Source organism: Orbicella franksi, chromosome 8 (genome assembly GCF_964199315.1).
Source record: "Orbicella franksi chromosome 8, jaOrbFran1.1, whole genome shotgun sequence".
Lineage (NCBI taxonomy): Eukaryota > Metazoa > Cnidaria > Anthozoa > Scleractinia > Merulinidae > Orbicella > Orbicella franksi.
Window position 1 is genome coordinate 1,888,953 of NC_138152.1, and position 19,894 is coordinate 1,908,846.

Here is a 19,894-nt window from a genome sequence, read left to right on the forward strand (position 1 = left end):
AACATCAGGGACACACTCGGCTATCACCTCGTGAGCCACTCTTTTGTTCTTACCAAATTTTGACGTCATCTGTGATTGTTACTGAACAGACGCAGGGCAACGTGGAATCTATGGCGGCTTTAAGTCTACAGATATAGAAGTCAACAATTTGTCAAAGTTTAATGGGCGAGAGTTCAAGTTGTTGTTTCCCTAGGGAGTTAGTTAGTTTTGTTTGGCCTGGGGAGTTAGTGAGTTTTAACCCAGGACACTGGACACGTGCTCCTCCAATCGGAAAACTTATTTGAGTTGGGAGGTATAACAATACATGTTGTGGCCCAGAAGCTGAGTGAGATGTAAGTGTTAGATCATTTGCATATAATAAACAATTTAAAGAATTTAGAATCTGTGTCTTGTTTATCAAGAAGAAAAGGGATTTCATTTACTGAAATGAAGATTGAAAAGCATAGGAGACAGGATGCAGCTTTTTTTTTTTTGACACCATTTCCGATAATAGCCTTTTTCCTCGAAGCTAACAAAAATAAAGACAATGGTAAAATTGCTTTGACCTCTTCTGATACTTAACTTCAGAATTGCGGGTTTAATTTGACGAGGAACAGCATATTTTTGTCAAAATAACACCACTATTATCCTACCTGGCGACATTCGACGAACTACGAGCGAGTTGCCATGCCGGACGCCGGTGACCTGTTTTTGGCGCCAAATTGGAAGCTTGGAGACACAAAATGTTTCGTATTTTTCACTTTTTACAATCTGATATGATTTTGGGAATTGTAAATCCCTTTTCGTGAATATTTAATGCCATCTCCAGTGAGAAAAGGTGCCTGATTTCAATGCTATTCCTGTTAACTTACATTGACGTCAAGACTTATTGGTCAATTCCAATTTCAGGCGCGCCAGCCGTATATTTGCAAGGATAGCCAAAAAATTCGCTCTTTAAATCACCGTGTTTGATTAAAGAGTTTTAATCAGGTCATAAAATCTTCCTTCAATTTTGTATGTGAGCACTTTGTAGAGTAGACCGTCTTGTCATATTGAATCAAAAGCCTCTTTTAAAGTGAGGGTCTCCCAGGGGTCTTGGGGAACAAGGGAACATTAGCCATTTTTTGGGAACAGGGGAACAAAATTCGAAAAATTACAAATGGGAACATGGGAACATGGGGCAATTTTGGAAGGGAACAAAGGAACAAAGACCCCCCCCCCCGGGAGACCCTCTAAAGTCAACGAAACATATATGAAGCTTACCTGAGTGGTTATATTAGTGACGTATTTCGTGACAATCAAAGTTCGGAGGGTGAAGATAGGATCAGTTGGGCGATGATTAGGAACGAGGCATGATCTAAAACCCAGACGGTGGACGATGGACGATGGACGATGGACGATGGACGATGGACGATGGACGATGTCTCTGACATTCATTTATAAAATTGTCACACAATCTTTTGTTTTTGTCACGCGATGATAAAATATTGAACAGCGAAAATTCGTGCCCTTCCCCCTCCCCCGAGAAAAAATATAACTTATTTGAACTGGACAAAGTTATGATCGCGAATTGTTCGTCACGCAATTTCACGCATTCCTTCTTTTATCACGCGATGTCACCATGGAATTTTGAAATAGTACACAGCGAAAATTCGTGCCCGCTCCGCTCCCAACAAGAAAACAAAAAACACACTTATTTTGACTGGACAAATTTTGACCGCGGATTCTATGTAACGCAATGTCAGTTATTCATTTTATATATTCTAACAAGAAAGTATAAATTTGTCACACAATCTTTTTCTTCTTTCCCGCAATCGATTGCTTTTTCACATGAATTATTCCAGACTGTACGCGGAAATGACGCAGGAGAATCGTAGCCCATACGGCAAGCACGTGATATGTTTTTGCATGAGTTGTCGTGGCTGGGGGGGGGGGAATAAGCAGCCTCACCTTAGTTTTTAAGCTGTTTTGGTGAAGCTTTCCACAAGCGGTGTATCGCCAGGATTATCGGTGATTACCATTTTTCCCTTCCTTTCCTTACGTGTTTCAATTTCATTTTCGCCAGCTCTGAAAGTTTTCATTGCAAAATACCAGCGCTTACACTTGCCAAAAGGCCAGAAGATTTTTTTGAAGCATGAACTTTTAAACCAAGCGAATTAACCCGAAAATGGGAATCGAATGACTTTGCAGAAAGTCTATTCAATCAACGGTCTACTTTACATCAGGTTAGATCTGTTGAAGAATTTACACGTGACGTAATATGGTGTAAAGTTGCAACAGCTTCATTTTGCTTTCTGAGTGACTTGGTTCGGACACGTTTTTTTAGTCGAGAGCTCACTTTGTCTACGCGATAATGGATATGGATTATTCATACTCAGAAATTGTTCAAGGTGTGTAGCATCACCAATTTTTTGCACATTGGTTTTCATTAGTATCATTCATTGTTTTATTATTATTATTATTATTATTATTATTCATTAGTTTTTATATTGTCTTTTTAGGAAAGCGGAGCTCCTCCTCCGGTGCTACTTCAGAAGAAGAAAGGTAAGCCACGTGCGTTGATTCTGAAACATTTTTTGTTATTGGAGTGTATAGGTGAGATTATTTTTTTTTCGTTAAGTGACAGAGATCGTAAACAGCCAGAAGTTGTTAGTTCGCGAAAGAGAAAGCTTAAAAATGCCCCACGACGAGATCAAGGTTAGTTCTTTCAATAGAAAACGTGTATAGTTTCTTTGATTATTGTTTAGGTGTTGGCATCTATGCTTATATTATTTATCAGCAAGGAAACAGTGCTACGCCTCATTTGTTTGCGTCGAGGGGCCATATGTTTGAAAAAGGAAAAAACTGTTCGGTGTCAGCATAGTTAACTATGGTGTCAGTACGTCAAAGATCACCAGCCCTGTCTCTACATGATATTATAGTACAAAACGTAAACTCGCTTGCATTCAGTTTGCTGGGAGCAACAAAGTAATTTTTTTCATTCTCCGTCGTAGGTAAACTATGGACCAAATGCGCCAAAAAGTGAGTATGCGTAATCGAGTCTGTCTTTTGGTCGAGGAAGTAGTGATCTGATCAAATTAAGACCTTGTTTCTTTATGTGCTGTTAAATTTTTCGGGGTTAAATTCTTTGTTTGTTTCAACCTAAACTGGGTAACTGGTGGTTCCGTTAGCGCCAAGTTGTGAGAGTGTGGTTTCACCACTATCTTAAGTTCTCCGCCAGCTACGAAGGCGAATCGAATCACCATGAAATCTGTGTCAAAACACCAAAAGATAAAGAATTGCGGTTTCCGTACTTCCAATATTACGCGTGCACGTTCCCATTCTAAGAGAAAGCTTACATTGCTAATTTACTAAAACCCAATCAACAACTATTCTTAGCATATTTCGTAGTTGTCCGGTAGTGTACCCCTTAGGTCAAATGCTGCCCCAGGTTCTTTGGACTATGTTGGCGACCTGCTTCTAACTAATGAAAGGTTAATCGATCACCCCTTGGGTTACCGCTAAGGAAATAACTACACTTCCCACCGCGCACGCAAAGTAACAACTGTTTTCATTGGTTGCTTGGAGAAATGAAGTTCAACCCGACATCTCACTCGTTCTTAAAGGGCATAGCCCAAAAGTTTGGCTTTGAATTTGAATTTGGCAATTTAAATTACATTGTCTCCAATTACTATAACAAATAAGTGGCACGCATCGTACGAAGATTTGCAGCCTCTAATTATAGAAATATCATGCGTCCGCGCACTGACATGCGATGCACTCAAAGATGCCACCACACCACGCGATATGCGATGCACGCAAACATGTCACGCCAGCTGCGCATGCAGTTTGCGTGATTTTCTTTTATAGAAAATTATGTGTTTGATGTAAAGGACGTTGAAGAAATAAACAGAAAAAAAGGGACAATAAATTCTTTTATACGTCAATGCAATTGGGTTAAGTAAAAAACACAGAAATTCATACAAATTTGAATTCACCTTCATTAGAAGATGGGAATGTCCGGTTGTTATCTAGAAATAACCTATTTTTGACAGAATCGCTTTGTAAAATAAACTTCGGTTTCATGCTGTTTTGGCATGGTAAAAGCCGATAACAGCTGATAGTGTCTTAATTTCCCAAATAGCTCTGAGGTTCCTTTTATACGAATTGACAAGGACAATATCTGAAACAACGCAAACTATCCACAGAGCAAACATGTCGGTTGCTAGCTTTAAGCCAGGGAAATTTTGAAGTGTGCTTTGCACTTTGCAATTTATCTTTTCAGACTATTTTCCAAACATTTTCAAAGCTTGCCCAAGGGGCCTGACTTTTTCCCGAACATTGACTAAGATTGACGAAAATCGCCGACTATTTTCCGAACATTTTCAAAGCTTACCGAAGGGGCCCGACTTTTTCCCGAACATTAACGGAGATTAACGAAAATCGTCGACTATTTTCCGAACATTTCCGAAGGTTGCCGAAGCGGCCCGACTTTTCCCGAACATAAACGAAGATTGATGAAAAGTACCGACTATTTTCCGAACATTTCCTAAGAGGAATAAAACACAAATAGCGGTGATAAACATATTAAACTTACGCATTTTAATAACTTGACGTTTCGTAAAATGCGTAAGTTTAATATGTTTATCACCGCTATTTGTGTTTTATTCCTCGTTAAACTACGATGACCCAAGAATAAAAGCCTTTATGATTTCCTAAGACACTTTCAACTTAAATTTTGATTTTTATAATTTATTTGGTAGCTCGCAGATTTCAGAAGTGATGTCCCCATCAACTGGCACTTGTTCCCCCGATTTTCATTATATGACGTAGGTTAAATTTTTCTGGTTCATCGTCAATCAGTTGTTTGAAGCACTTGTTTGGATACATGTAATGAATTTCTTTAGTTTCTGTAATAATATACCTCCTGTTTCCAAATATGGCAATCAGCAAAAACTAAAAATTAAAACGCTGTGAACTCGCGTTACACATTTCTTGACAGCCCTTAGCTAACCTTGTATTTAAAGATTTTTTATTTCCTCAGGGCAGCAAAAGATGTCGTCGTCATCTCAAGTGATTCTGACACAGTATCACCAATGAAAAAGAGCTGCACAATCCGGTGAGATATTGGAGACTCCGCATTACTATGCGTTCGGTTAATATTATACGTTTAACCAAGCAGTTATGGATAACCGGATAAAATAAATGGCCGTGAATGTAACTATAAATTGCGGCCATTCTTACGTAATTCTTACTGTCTTTCTCTCGTATTTCTTTCAGATCTGAGCGAGCCAGTGAGAAGGTCATCGTAAAAAGCGAGACGAGCTCTAGAATCGAGCGTGCAATCTCAGTTTCTTCTGACGAAACCTCTGAGTAAGTACCAAGTATTAAGCCTGTTTGAAACCTTGAGTTATTAGTATTACAAGAACATCTGCACTTCTTTTCACGTATTATAAGTGATAAACTGGCGAAAATCCGAAACATGGCTTTATGGTTAGCGATTGTATAATGTGTGGGGGACTTAATTTTCAAAACTTGCTTTCCTTTGTTTCAGACGTAAGCGAACCAACAAGAGGGTCGTCGTCAAGCGTGAGACGAGCTCCAGAATCAGACTACTTATTTTTAGCAGAAACTATTCGGGACTCGTCTTTGTTATTCTCAGTTGTGCAGTCAAATGCAATTGAAATGCAACTGGCAGGAAGCAGCTTAATTATCTTAATTGGGATGTTATTGAAAAATTTCATTAATGGAAATGAACTTTCATTATTGATTTTTCTCTTTTAGGTCGGAAAGTTTTGATTCATCTGAGTCAGATTCAGAACCCTTGTTTTTCGACAAAGAGGAAAAGCTTCCCGTGTATGAGTGGGGACTTGGCAGGTGCAAAAACGTCCAGGAAGCCGCAAACATTCTTTTAATCGAAACAACGAGTGCAAACGTAGCTAAAGTAGTTCCAGTTAATGTAAACAAAAACGTTTCATTCATAATAGATACCTTGGAATTAGATAACATAGAAGACTTAAAATGCGATGAACTGGGCAGCTGGGTTTGCATGGGTGTTAAAAGTGCCCATTTTAGAAAAAAGTCAGCAAAAGTGAAAAAGGTTTCTGAGAAGAAACGCAACAGAGAAGATGTATTCAAAGTGACCCGCCGCTATTACAGCAATGACAGTCTTCCTTCCTTGAAGAGAATCATCGTAACGGGGCTGGACTTTAACCAGCAAAGTTATCGATATGCTTTTGTACAATACGTCTTCACTGAGGGTGAACAAACTGTGAAAGGCAAGCCGCATGGGAACAGTAAGGGCACTAGCCGACCATACAAGCGAACCATGAAAAGTACCGTGATGAAAATTAAAACTGAAGTGGAAAAAGTTGATCCCCGGAAAGTCATTCACTCGTTAGTTGAGGATCGCGGTGGAATAGACAACCTCAGGTCATCCGGAGAGCTTCCAAGGGACCGTAAGCAAGTATACAATGCGGTTCAAAGTTTGAGTCGGCCGGATCGCGTGCAAGATTCCCTGGAAGTCTTAATGGAAAAGTGTAAGGAAGAAATGGTGAACGAAAACACTGCCTTTATCAGGTCAGTCCAAATAACACCAGAGTTAATCATATTTATGGCAACAAAGAGGCAACTGGTAGATATTGAGAGATTCTGTTGCAACCCTGCTAACTTTTGTGTTCTCGGCGTTGACGCTACCTTTGAACTGTGCAATTACTACCTAACATTCGCAACGTATCGTAACATGATGTTAGAAACAAAATCAGGGCGTAATCCAGTTTTTATCGGGCCAGCCATTTTACACAAAAGCAAGTTGGAGAGGTCTTATTATGTACTTCCCTCGGAAATGGTCCGGTGTCACCCCCCGTGTGCTGGTGTTCTTGTTGTGGGGACCGACGGGGAGCAAAACTTATCAAATCCCCTCCTGGATGTTTTTCAAAGTGCAATGCATCTGCGTTGCGATATGCACATGAAAAACAATATAAAGAGCAAACTTTCTTCCCTGGGGGTCCCGACCGTTGTGGCAAATGAGTACATGGCGGACATTTTCGGCCGAAGAGAAGAGGCTGGACTTGTCCATTCCCAGGATGGCGCTGAATTTGATCGTGGTCTAGGAAAACTTAAGGTAGTCTGGGAAACAAGACACTCGAAAGGCACTGACTTTTTCCAGTACTTTATAAAGAACAAGGCTTCTGACATAAGGGAAACAATGACAGCTGGCGTTAGATCCATGTGAGGCTTAGGTTTCTCCCCCGACGTGTACACACAAAATGCTAGCGAGTCCATGAATAAACTTGTTAAAGAGGAAGACAAGGATGAAAGTAGTTCTCGGCGAAGAAGAAAAACGGTATGTGACATTGTTGAACGTTTACGAAAATTGGTTGAACGGCAAGAACAGGAGCAGTTTTTGGCGGTTTTAGGAAAGGGAGAGTATCACTTAATAGATAAATATCGGCATCTAGAAGTAGGCGACAATTATTACCGTATGACGACAAGCCAGAAGGAAGCACTGAGGATGGAGTTCTTCACTTGTAGGCGAGTGGAGTCAAACATATTACAAGAAGCAGTTGACAGGGAGAACACAGAGTTCGCGAGCCCGCCAGCGCTTTCGGTTCAACCGGAAAACAGCAAGATCCCCACGGTTCCTTATAGCGTTCTGACGGAATTGTTTGCAGACGCCGGCCACATCCTGGATTCCCAAAACTCCCTAGTCCAGGCACCAATGTTAACTCTGGAAACCGGGAAGGAAGAACTCTTCTTTGTGGCCTCAAAAGAAGACCCCAGCAAGCCGCACTCGGTGAAATTTTCTGACACTGGGCGGGTAACGTGTGACCAACGCTGCATTCGCTGGGCTCGCCACAACATTTGTAGCCACACTGTTGCAGTAGCAGAGAAACGACAGATGCTAGCGAAGTATCTCCAGTGGTCTAGAAATCGGAAAAAGACTGGGACATTGACCAAAATGGCCGAAGTTGGAGCCCCAAAGAATAGCGGGCAGAAAAACAAGGCAACCCAAAGGAGAAAAGGGAGATCCAATACCACGGTGACAGCCCCCCCCCCCCCCCACCTCCGCGTTTCCCTCAAAACAGCAGGATTCCAACCAGTGACCAGTTCCCAGTTGGAATACAAGAAAACACAACTTTTCCACCAGAAAACACTACTGTATCACCCTCGCTTCTGGCACAACCACATACAGATCCATTGCATCTACCACCTCACAGCTTACCGCTGAGAATCCCTTTACATCCAGACAGCGTTTCCTCTTCATCTTCTTCCACGAGGCAAGAACTGCCCCTTAAGCCAGATCCTCCACCTCCTAGTAGAAGTTACTCTTCTGCACCTATGTGATCCTCGTGTGAGCACTTGCTATGGGTGCTGTCAACCAATAAGAAGTGCAGGGGTGCATGTCCCGCAATCAGCAGATCTGGTAGTCGTTACTAAAATGCGGCGCGACTTTGTAGTTGCGGGTGAGAAGAGGCCAGGGAAATTGGGAAATGTGTACTTTCATGCTCACATGTCTTGTATTAGGAGTAAGCTAGCACATTTTCTGCCATCCCTTCTGACTGTTAAAACTCACGTAAGACAGTTGTTAACACCACTTCACAGGCAACACCTGATTGACTCTTTAGGATTTTCCGCGTGAATAAATATTAGTGATCGCAAAAGATTGTGTGAAAAATTTATACATGTACTTTGTCCGAGAGAAATAAATGAATATGTGACATTGCGTGACGAAAAATCCGCGATCATAACTTCGTGATAATTTGTCCATTCCTTAAAAGTTAGATTTTTGCTGGGGGAAGGGGAGGGCACGAATTTTTGCTGTTCAATATTTCAAAACTCCATGGTGACATGGCGTGACAAAAGCGAAAGATTGTGTGGAAAATTCGTAAATGTACATGTACTTTGGCTGAGAGAAATAAATGAATGCGTGACATTGCGTGACGAAAAATTCGTGATAATTTGTCCAGTCCAAATAAGTTATATTTTTGCTCGGGGGAGGGGAGGGTGGAGGGCACGAATTTTCGCTGTTCAACAGTTTAACATCGCGTGATAAGATTGTGTGACAATTTCAATGACAAATAAATGAATAGTTCGTATAGTGTGATCGTCCGGGTGAGTGTAGTTCTGAAAAGAACTGTTGTTGGTGACTGACGTTTCGACAAATAAATGTGACAAATAAATGAATGTCAGAGATATCGTCTATCGTCCATCGTCCATCGTCCATCGTCCATCGTCTATCATCCACCGTCTGGGTTTTAGCACATGCCCTATTATGCAAATATCATATAGTGGATGACGTCTTCTCTCCACTGTGATATTGATTTACGTTTTCAAACATGGCGGAAAATTCAGCCAAGGTCGCCAACATGGCGAGGATTCTTGCCATCGTGCACATCATTGTGGGATCTTTACTCATCTGCTTCGGCATCGCTGACCGTGCAGTGGAATACTTTTGGACAGGCTATGGATGTTACGGCATTTGGATGGGTGTTTGGGTGAGTTGTGCTTGTGTCTATTTCAATGCCGCTCGAGCAATCTTTAATTCGAAAAGATTATCGATATTTAAGCCGACAAAAAGGTGGATTGTCAATGTGACACGGGTTCGAGCATTGAATCGTAATGTATTGGCATGGCTAGCTCAGCGTTGAGGCAAATTTCGATCTCTTTGTCGAGACTGTTCGAAGAAAAGGGATTACAACAGACGCCCTGTGTAAATACGTCGTTGAGTTATTGCATGCAAATACAAACTGTCTGTTCAACGTAACAGATCGACAGATGCCCTAATTGACGTCGTGTTTATCATCAAGCAATCGACCCTTTCGGTTGGTCCGACCAAGGTTATTCACAGACTTAAAAAAACACTCTGCCTTTAAATTCTCAGTTTTTGAAATTGTGAAGAATATGCACATGTTATTGTTATGGAACCGAAGAAGCCTCAAGGACGGAAACGAACGGGAACTTACACTTTTTCCGTGTTTTTAAATCACAAAAAATGAACTTATTGACACTGTCGCTAAAAATCGAGCAGTTACTCTTTTAGATCTGTTTCAAATTAAATAACTTTCTGTTACAAAACCCTCGACAATGACGCTTAATCGAGCGAGCTCACAACTCAGTAAAGTTTTGCTTATTTAATATTTAATGATATTTTGATTGAGATGCATGCAAATTTGTGGCGTGTTTAGTTCTGTTCATTCTTGCGTGTAATATCAGCCTAGTTTCCAAGTCTACCAAGAAAATAAACTACATGTCTTCTTTTGGAAAGTACATTATATAGTCTGCTATTACGATATTTACTATATGTTCTTCGCCGGTAAGATAAGTGACAGCTTAGGTGCATTGAAACCTTAAAACGCTAAGGTCCTAAATAGACAAAATCAGAAATATAGAAAACGAAAATTTAAGAGAAAATTATCATTTAAATATCTGTAGCTTTACAGACCGATGGGCTCCTTTAATTTTTTTCTTTTTTAAAGAGTAATAAATAGCCAAATTCATTGGTTACCAAATTCACTTCGAAACCTCTTGAGCACAGGATTTCACATTTACCAATTGGGCTGTACTACGGGTGCTCGAAACCATGTTTGAATAAATTGTAAGAAACATTCAACACAATATACATTCAGTACCTTCTCAGATTTCAGATGGTATATACTGTTAAATGTTATCTGTTACCTGACAAAATGTTTCGTATTTGTAAGGCAGGTAATGCATTTTGAAGAATTTTAAGATGCTCTTCATTAATAGGAAAACTTTTTAATGAAGAAAATACGCAAATAGTATGTAATATCATAACGCTACTTGTGTTAGCGTTCACTCTAAAGATCTCAAGATTGTGGCAGGGACTCTCCTTGAAAAGCACAGAAGTGGGGACACAGAAGAGTTCCTGTTACTGTTCCACTGTATAATAGTGACATCAATCTAAACACTGTTCTCAGGAGCAAATAATCCAAGTTCGATTGAAATTGTTCAATTCAAAATCGGATACAAATATTGTAATCCGGTGAGTTTACGTTCCCCGATATGCATGGCGCCTAGAATCACGACAATTTCTTTGAGAACTATTTAGAGGGTCGAGTCTGTTATTCTCGTTTGAAAAAAAAAAAAAAACCCATGCAGAACGAAAATAGCTTTGATCTGCATATTGTTTACTTGGCAGTCTGAGTCAAGAAATCAAAGTACATCCAGTATTCTTCCACAGTTTGCCTTGATAATATAAATGTATTTTGTGTTCTATTTTAGATGTGCGTAGCAGGAGGTCTGGGTATACCTGGGACTCGGAAAGAACGAAGTACTTCCCGCAATGCGTTTGTAAGTTGATAACATGTTGTTCGTTCCAAAGGACATCATTTGGTTGTATGTTTTATGTAGTAATTAGATCCAACTTCGTTAAGTTAAGACGTTACATATGTAGGTTCTCCCAAACTAACATAAAGTTTGGCTGTCGTTTAAAACAAACCAAATACCCTTATTCAGAAGTTAGATTTCCCTCTAGATAGTTGTCATACCAATAGCCACTCACCATGAACTAGAGAGTACAAGGGACCCTTTTCGTGATATTTTCGGTGCACTGATAATACTTAGCACGTAAATATGCATTTGAACGGTCACACACAAGACTGTTATCCACAAACGTCAAAGTTAGAGCCACCTTTGTATAGCAAAGTAGTTACAACCACTCTGCCAAGCATGATACATACATCACATGGAATTTGCGTGTTCCACACTGCTGCTAAATGCAACCTTTATCGTTTTCATCTACACGCCTAAACTAGAAAGCTATCTCGCAAGTAGGCAAACCAAATCCTGGGTTTTCTCATTCTGATCAGGTATTAACAAGTCCTCGCTATGTCTCGCAAGCAGGATGTCATTGTTTTTATATGCCATATCATGCATATTTTATTAGCAACCTTGTTCGGAACTAAAGATTGTTGGATATTGGCCTTGTTCGCTTTTTGGATAATTGCCAATGTGCCTCGCTCCATAATAAAGGAAGAAAGAATCTGTCAACAATATGCTGCCACCTCGAACTCACGCAGAGTCAATAAACTTTAGAAAATAGCTCAAAGAAAGTACGCGCGCCGATTGGTTTAAAATCGCGTTTCTATTAAGCAATTAGATTTCTATCGCGCGATAGTTTGCGCTCTCCTCAACTATCACGCATAGAAATCGTGAGCGAATAATCTAATTGTTTGAAGTATACATCTACTAGTCGTTCAAAACCATATCTAAATCCACTTCACGGACACTACGAAAACGCCTATAAGAGCAGGCGCAGAATTAATTGGCTTATATCCGTGTTGACAAATTTAAGATAATTGGGTAATTAAATAGTTTCCAGATGGTGATATTTTGTTCTCTAACCTTCTACCCAGAAATTTTCAAAGTTTTTCCAACAATTAAGCAGCAAAGGAATTTTAACCCTAACGTCAAAGGCATCCAATTCGGCCAACATGTTAATCTTGTCACGCTGTTTCAATAACTTGTGTTCTCCGTTTTGGTGGCCCATAACATAGAAACTATTGTATGTAAAAAGTATGACAGTATTGTCTTTTTAAAGCGATGGCAGGTTGTAATTATTGTTTTCTATAAAGTTAAGTGTTTTTACAAATTAATTTTTTAAGTTTTTGAAACTTAGGGTAATTTTTCAGCGTTAGGTTTTAGTACTAGCTATTAGTTTGCGTTATTGCTAGTATTAACCCAAGTAGCTTTGTTTTTAGCAATAAAAAGTATAAAAAAAGAGAATCTAATTTTCGTTTGTAAGAAGTAAGTCATGCGACGCCCAGCTTCAAAGGCCGTATGTTCTCCATATGATCATAAAATAGACAAATTAATTAATTAAAAACAATAATAATATAAAAAAATAAAAAATTTAAAAAAAAAGCATTTTTAACTCAACTCATTGGTGCATGTCTTATATTTTCGTTCAGGCTGGTGTGTTTATGGGGTTCTCGATCACCTCAGCCGTGTTTGGTGGAACAATCATCATTTGTTACAGCATAGCCATTGCTGTTTACCGAGACGACTATCGGTATTACTATGACCCATACTACAATGACTACGATTATAGGCCTACAGAGGGCTACTACTACTATGGTAGAAGGGAACGCCACGACACATTTGACGCAGAAATGGCTCTGAGTGCCATCATTTTGATCCTTGGCATTGTAGAGTTTGCCATTGGTATCTGGGCTGCCGTGTGCCTCTGTATGATGAAACCTTGCACATGTTGCTATGGCAGTCCACCACAACAGGTGAGTTATCCAAGAGTGATCTATTGATAATTTCAATTATACAACTTTAGAAGATCTGTTGTCTTGCAAACAAAGAATTGAATTGAATTGAATTGTCTTCATGCAACGGAATATCACCCGAACCAAGCAAACAAAGCATCAATCAAATATTTCAATCTTGATAACTGCGCTGAGGCTTTAGAAAGAGCGGTATAATAGGTTGCGAAAGCAAAAGGTTGCGATGTCAAATTGAAAAAGTCTGCGAAACTTTTTTATCATCTTTGTTATTTTTTCGTGTTTTGGAAAAATTCGCTCAAATGTTATCATAATTTACGCTTTCTTCAAAAATTCACTTGATAGCTTTATCTTCATGTACTAAGAGCATGTCAGCGACATCATGGGACGGCTTTGACCGCAAATATCGCAAAATCGCCATCATAATGTCCCTTTAACCCTTGGACGTACAAGCAAACTCATGCACCCACTGTGATCCAAGGAGGACGGGGAGGGAGTTGGAGCCCTTTTCCTGGGATTTTGTTACGATAGGGTATACCTAAATTGTTTAGCTTGAAATAGATATCCCTCGGTCTATTCTACAAGATGACATTTACTTCTTGGTCATGACGTCAACTGAAGTCACATGACATCATTAAGTCCGCCATCTATGATCACATATCCACCGTCGTGGATATCAGGTTGTCAGTAAATAAAGTGAACCGATGAAAAATCAACCAAAGGTGACACTAGAAAGTAATAAGTAATCCTGCGATGTTGAAATCTAATATGAGATTTGCAAGATTAATAAGCACGTCTATTTTTTTATAGCAATTTCCAGGGACCAAGACAGACAAATGACAAGTTTGACACGTCAAAATCTCGGCGAGGGATGAGAGCACAGTTAATGAATGTGTCAGTATGACATAGTGAAACCTCGTTTTAGGATTCTGATAAAAATCTTATAGGGAGGCGTCCCCCGAGGGTTAGGTAATCGCCCAAAATGTTCGGGATGATGACCTGCATTGCGTCCCATTCAATGAGAGTAAAATCACTCTTTAGTTCTATCATGATACAAAAAAGTAAGTGCGACACATCAATGAAACGAAAATTGTCAAACAAAGAGTTTCACGAAAAAACTGGAGACGCTCCAACAAGCGTTCCTTTGGGTTTTCGCCACTTTTCACCTTATTGATTATTGGAACCTAGAAGAGCCAAGAGAACCTTACTTGCAGTGAAGTTATCAGGATGTTACCAAGGAACATGATTCTCTTATTGTCTTATCGATATCAAGACTTTTTTTTCTCAGGGTCAGGTGATGTATGCTCCCAATAGTGGTTATGCCATGACCCAATATCCTGGTGGTGTTCCTGTGGCCGTTCCGATGCATGCAGGTGGTGGCATGGTTCCAGTCCAAACTGTCACACCAGGGCCTCAGGGAGGCCAACCTCAAATGGTCGTGGTACCCGTTTCCGGAATGGTAGGTAACCAACCTCAGTTTGCTCACATTGCTACATCCGGAGCCATGACCACAGCTTCCCAACCTCAGGTGCCACCCACATATGGACACGGAGGTTATACTAAGATGGAAAACGACGAGGTATGAGTAATATCCCAAACTTTTGTCATCTGATACCCAAGGCAAGATTTAACTGCAGAAAAACGCCATGTCAGTCGTAACGGGCATTGTGACAGTCAGAAAAATAAAGCGGAGTGAAAACCTCTCTTTACAAAACGTCCTATCCCCGTTTGAAGATGCCACTCAATTCTCTGGTAGTTCACTTCGCAGCTGATTATCAGCAACGTAATTAGACTCGAGTAGTCCCTGTTTCACTTAGATAGCGAGAAAAAAAAACAGAATTCGCGCATTTATTTGTTGTCTTTTTTTTTTCACACGCTACGATCGACAAAGTTAGCGAAATAGGGACTACTTGTAGTCTACAACGTAGATTTTCAGAAAAGCAGTTCGTCTTGTTTATTCATTGCCCGCCAAACCTCTCGCGGCCGCCTCGCGGTCTAAAACATCGACGCTCGCTTCACTCTCTTAGCTATTCTATCCTGAAGCTCATGAGGTCGACTTGTGGCAATTTTATTCACAACGTAACATCATTTTAAATCGATTAGTTGATTCGAATTAGTTCAAGAATTTTTGGTTTTTTATTTCCATTGCTTCACCTCTTCGAATTTACCAATGCATTCTGTACATATTCACTCAAACTCAACCTGTGTTTTTTTTTCTCTCTCCTTTTTTTTTAGTTTCCAGTGAATACCTGAGATGTGCGACAATAATTAGGTGGTAGCCTGGTATAAACCATAAACACCAGTTGTACGTCTCTCACGGAAGACAAAAAACTGTTTGCAAACATAGTTTTAGTTCTTAATGTGCTAGCATTTTACTTATATACCCTTCAGCACCATTAGCGATGTAAGATAAAGTATTGCAAGGTTTTTTTTTTCCTCTGGAGTTTTAAACCTTCAGATAAATTGCCCATAGCACCTTAACGAATAAACTTAGAGTAGCAAAATAATTAAAAACTGGATCATTAGATAATGTAATTCAAGAGTTTTCATTGGCTTAGCTATTGTGGTATATTAAGCCATTATACCATGCTCTTCAAATATAGGAATAAGTTGTGGAAACGTTTTTTTTTTTTTTTTTTTAATTTCAGTTTGTTTTAGTTTTCTATATTTTGGAGGCGTTTTTCAGTAAGACATTATTCCACTTGCGCTTGCTGGATATGAGATGATTATAGGCAACGAGGCGCTACGCACCTCGTTGGCTATCTACCATCTCCTATCTATCGCGCGCTTGTGGAATAATGGTTAATTATTCAGCCTGTCTTATCCTGTTACGTCAGAGTGCAGTTATAATGGCAGTTATAAGCACATCCTTTTGTTGTAGTTTTTGAAAACTCCTTGTTAAACTTGATTCAACCCAGTATAGATCTAAGATAAAAAATATTACAAGCAGACTGTTTTTTTTTTCTTTTCAGGTAAAGTTTTATAGCTTGAGATTAATTGTCTTAGCAACTTAATAAACAAGCTTAAACTAGCAGACATTGTTTACATTATTCCAAGCCTGAACGGAACGAGAATCAGTCGACTACCAATTCCGCTCAATTGAAATCAAAGAATCACGCGAACATGTTCAGTTTTGATAAAGCGGTTTCAATTAACGTCACGGAAGATATATTCGTGTTCTTAGCAGTTTTCTCGTTTGTGAAATGAGTTCTTGAGAACATTTTGTATTGTTTGAGAACACCAATTTGGTCAGCATGAAAACGCTCTAAACCATTCGACGAAATTTTAAAAGGTGTATTGAACCTTAAAACCTGGACAGAGGGACTCGCAAGTAGCCGCAAGTTGAACTTGCGTAGAGACTTCAGTGCATTGGATGGCCAATCGCACTCCCAAGTTTCCTCGCAAGTACATGCAGAAAGCAAACAAACCATTTGAAGGTACATTTCCTGCATTTTAATGCATAACAGGTTGCTATAAGAACGAATGGACGTCACTCAACTTGGGTTGACTTGGGTTGGTGGCTAAGCAGTAAAAATCTTTAGTCGACTTGCGTGCAAATTTGATCTCGACCAAAGTGAGCGCAGGTCATCTCAAGTCCACGCAGGCCTGATCAAACGAAGTCACAAGTAGACCAAAGTTAGCAACCTACGTCTATTACCGAGCCTGTTTTAGCCAGGACTTTAAGGCGAGTTTGAGCCTTGCCAACCCCTGTTTTGATTTGTGTCAAAATTTAAAACATACGCGAATCTGATGGGCTCTTCCATCGTTTACTATTAGCAATAAGTCTATGAGTACACGTGACAAGCGTGAATAGAAGATTGCAATAAAACTACTGATAGCTATTTTACCAGCCATTTTTTAAAGCTTTTTTTCTTTGGTATGAAATAAGCCGACGAGGGAGGGGAAGGGCGGTGGGGGGATGGGGGGAGGAAGGTTTCTCAAAACAGCTCTATTTAAAGGTGACGTTACACTTCACGAAGTTCCATTACAATTTTCTCGATACAGTGCTCGATTGTGCGCCGACCCGATCCAACACTCGAAAGATGACTCAGACAGTTTCGATATGATCAGAAAGTTTTGCCGTGAAATATTTAACCCAGAAAGAGAGACCAGTAGAATAATACGAGCTTGCTACAATAGAATCTCGATCTTACGAAACTCTACATAACGAGGTCCATCGTATAACGAACGAGATTCCTCAGCCCGGTCAAAGCTACAGCAAAATGCATGGAACAGAGCCTCGATTTAATGAAATCCTCGTTATCACAAACACAATCCAGAAGACCAAATGTCTACTATACCACGGTATAACGAAGAAATGTGAACACGTGACAAAAAAGACAGATAATTTTTCTTTGTCCCACGCTCGTGTCATGTTGATTAATTCACCTTCACATTTCATTACCGAGCTTCAAATTCACCATATTTATTAATTTATCAATAATAATAATAATAATAATAATAACGAATATTTTAACAGGATGGTTCATCAGTGTATTAAACATTGTTATTAAAAAGGTCCTGCAAAAGAAACGATAGTGAAAATATGGTAAAAAAGGTAAATAAAGGTAACAGAAAGGCGTACAAAGGCGTGCCATATAACAAACTGGGGAATATTAGCCAGATCGTTTTTGAGCTCCGTCTACCTCGCTTGATTAGTAAGAGGTTAATCCTGCTCTGCCACATTCGAAGAAAACTTCGGTCGCACTAGAGCAGCAAAGGGGGAAATATTTGTAACTTCTCTCGTATTGATTTGTTAAAATGTAGAAAACAAGGTAAGCAAGGGAAGAAATAAGAAAAAGAGGAAAGTACCGACCATTATAAGAGAGTAAACGACCGGTGAGGCTAACGCAGCCGCAAGCGCGCACTTGATGCATGATGTGACGCGACATTGCGACATGAATTACATCGGAAGTGAGAATTTGCAGACACAATGGGCTCGAACGACCTCAACTGGGAATTATCGCGTTATATTTGCCTCGTTAATGTATTCCAGGTGACTCATTTCCACCAACCATATACATGACGAAAAATATATTTAGTGTTGGATTAATGTATAAGATAATAGCAGCAATAGTATGATTGGCTAATTCTAATTTTGGATAATATCATCACATCATCACATCATTGTTATCATTATCATCATCTTTTTTATTACCACACCATAAGTGATAATAAAATATATAATACAAATAACAAAATGGCGGCGCGGAGAGCTCCAGAAATTCACAAGAGTTATTGCTGGAGACCATTTCGGTTGTTAATATATCTTACATTTTAAGTTCTGTCTGGGCTGGGTCTTTATTAAATTGTGCGAACCGTAAACAAATACCAATTCTCGCATTAACATTTCCTTGGTAGGTAGGCAGGCAGTTAGATAAGTAGGTTTCCAAGTAGGTAAGCAGGGGGTAGCAGGGTAGGTAGGTTTTAACATGCAAGCACTAATAGGTAGGTAGGTAATTAGGCGGGTTGGCTGATGGGCCGGCTAGGCAGATAAGCAAGATAACAGGGTGATGAAAACCTACTTATCAACCTACCTACAAACGTTCACGGAATGAAACAACCATTTCTTATCGCTTTAACAGCTTTAATTGCTAAGAAAACCATTTGTTTTGACGTCATTCAAGAAAAAACTTAACTATCAATCATTTTAACGCGCTTTATTTATGTCTAAGTAAGTTTCGCTTTAAAACGATGTCCCAGATCTATGTCAAACAATGTATTGGTTGAATCGCAGGATTTAGCGAAGTAAAAATATATAAAATTGTTAGACTCGAACTATTAAGAATAAAGAGTAGCGAGATAAAAGCATGACGTTTCGGCGACAACATGTCACCATTATCAAATGCAAATTATTATGTGTTGGGTAACGTTATATAGAGAATATAGAGTGGGAAAATACCTAAAGGACAAACACAACCAAACATCTAACAATCTTCACGAGCAGTTTACCACCTTAAAGAAATGCCGCGGAAAGTTTGAGTGCCTTATTTATGAGATGCTTTTTATGAGGACACAGAGTCCGACTCTGAACACTCAAAATGACTCCATTCCAGCGAAATTTTAATTTAAATTTTCTCATTCTTTTGTTTTATCCCCCCCTCATTTATTTTAGTGTATTTTCCTTCTCGATATTCTTTATATAACGCCCCAATATATAATAATTTGCATTTGATAATGGTGACATGTCGTCGCCGAAACGTCATGTTTTTATCTCGCTACTCTTTATTCTGAAATGTTTTTCAAAACCTTTCGTTATTAGAAACTCGTTAAGTGATCTTTATCTATATTTTAAAAAATATGTATATCGGTATATCATGTTATTCGAAATATTTTCTAGGTTATATTCTTAACTCTTACAAGCTTGAAAATTATGACTAAATCCACATGAACAATGTAAGCAATCTACGCAAATTTGTCGTTCACTCATTGCAACTGAACGATGGCTACCAAGAAAACAAAAACATCAAATCAGTACAGAAGTTCTTTTCTAACTCAAAGAAACTACCTTCAAGTACTTAACAACACTTTTAAAGTACTTAACTACATCATCGTTTTATATTGCAGTGCTTCATCGTAGGACGGAGGCGTGTCAACCTGCAAAGTTTGGGAACCTGAGGCAACAGCTCGCCGCTGATGAAGCGTCAGGAATCACGACTATTTGGGGTTGGTCTTGATGATCCTGT

The 19,894-nt window shown here is 39.4% G+C and overlaps 2 protein-coding genes across 2 annotated transcripts; both read left to right on the forward strand.

Annotated features, from left to right (window-relative positions):
• Positions 1-2,332: 2,332 nt before the first annotated feature.
• Positions 2,333-5,642, forward strand: LOC145494087 (uncharacterized). The gene is made up of 5 exons (XM_081473557.1): positions 2,333-2,369; positions 2,481-2,523; positions 5,003-5,077; positions 5,239-5,331; positions 5,513-5,642. Exons 1-5 carry the CDS (start codon positions 2,333-2,335, stop codon positions 5,640-5,642), a joined length of 378 nt encoding a protein of 125 aa, XP_081329683.1.
• Positions 5,643-9,138: 3,496 nt separating this feature from the next.
• LOC145496230 (uncharacterized) lies at positions 9,139-16,242 on the forward strand. The gene is made up of 5 exons (XM_081475915.1): positions 9,139-9,455; positions 11,203-11,271; positions 12,891-13,214; positions 14,497-14,787; positions 15,444-16,242. The coding sequence occupies exons 1-5, from the start codon at positions 9,297-9,299 to the stop codon at positions 15,459-15,461; spliced, it is 861 nt and encodes a 286-aa protein (XP_081332041.1). The 5' UTR covers positions 9,139-9,296; the 3' UTR covers positions 15,462-16,242.
• Positions 16,243-19,894: the final 3,652 nt, after the last annotated feature.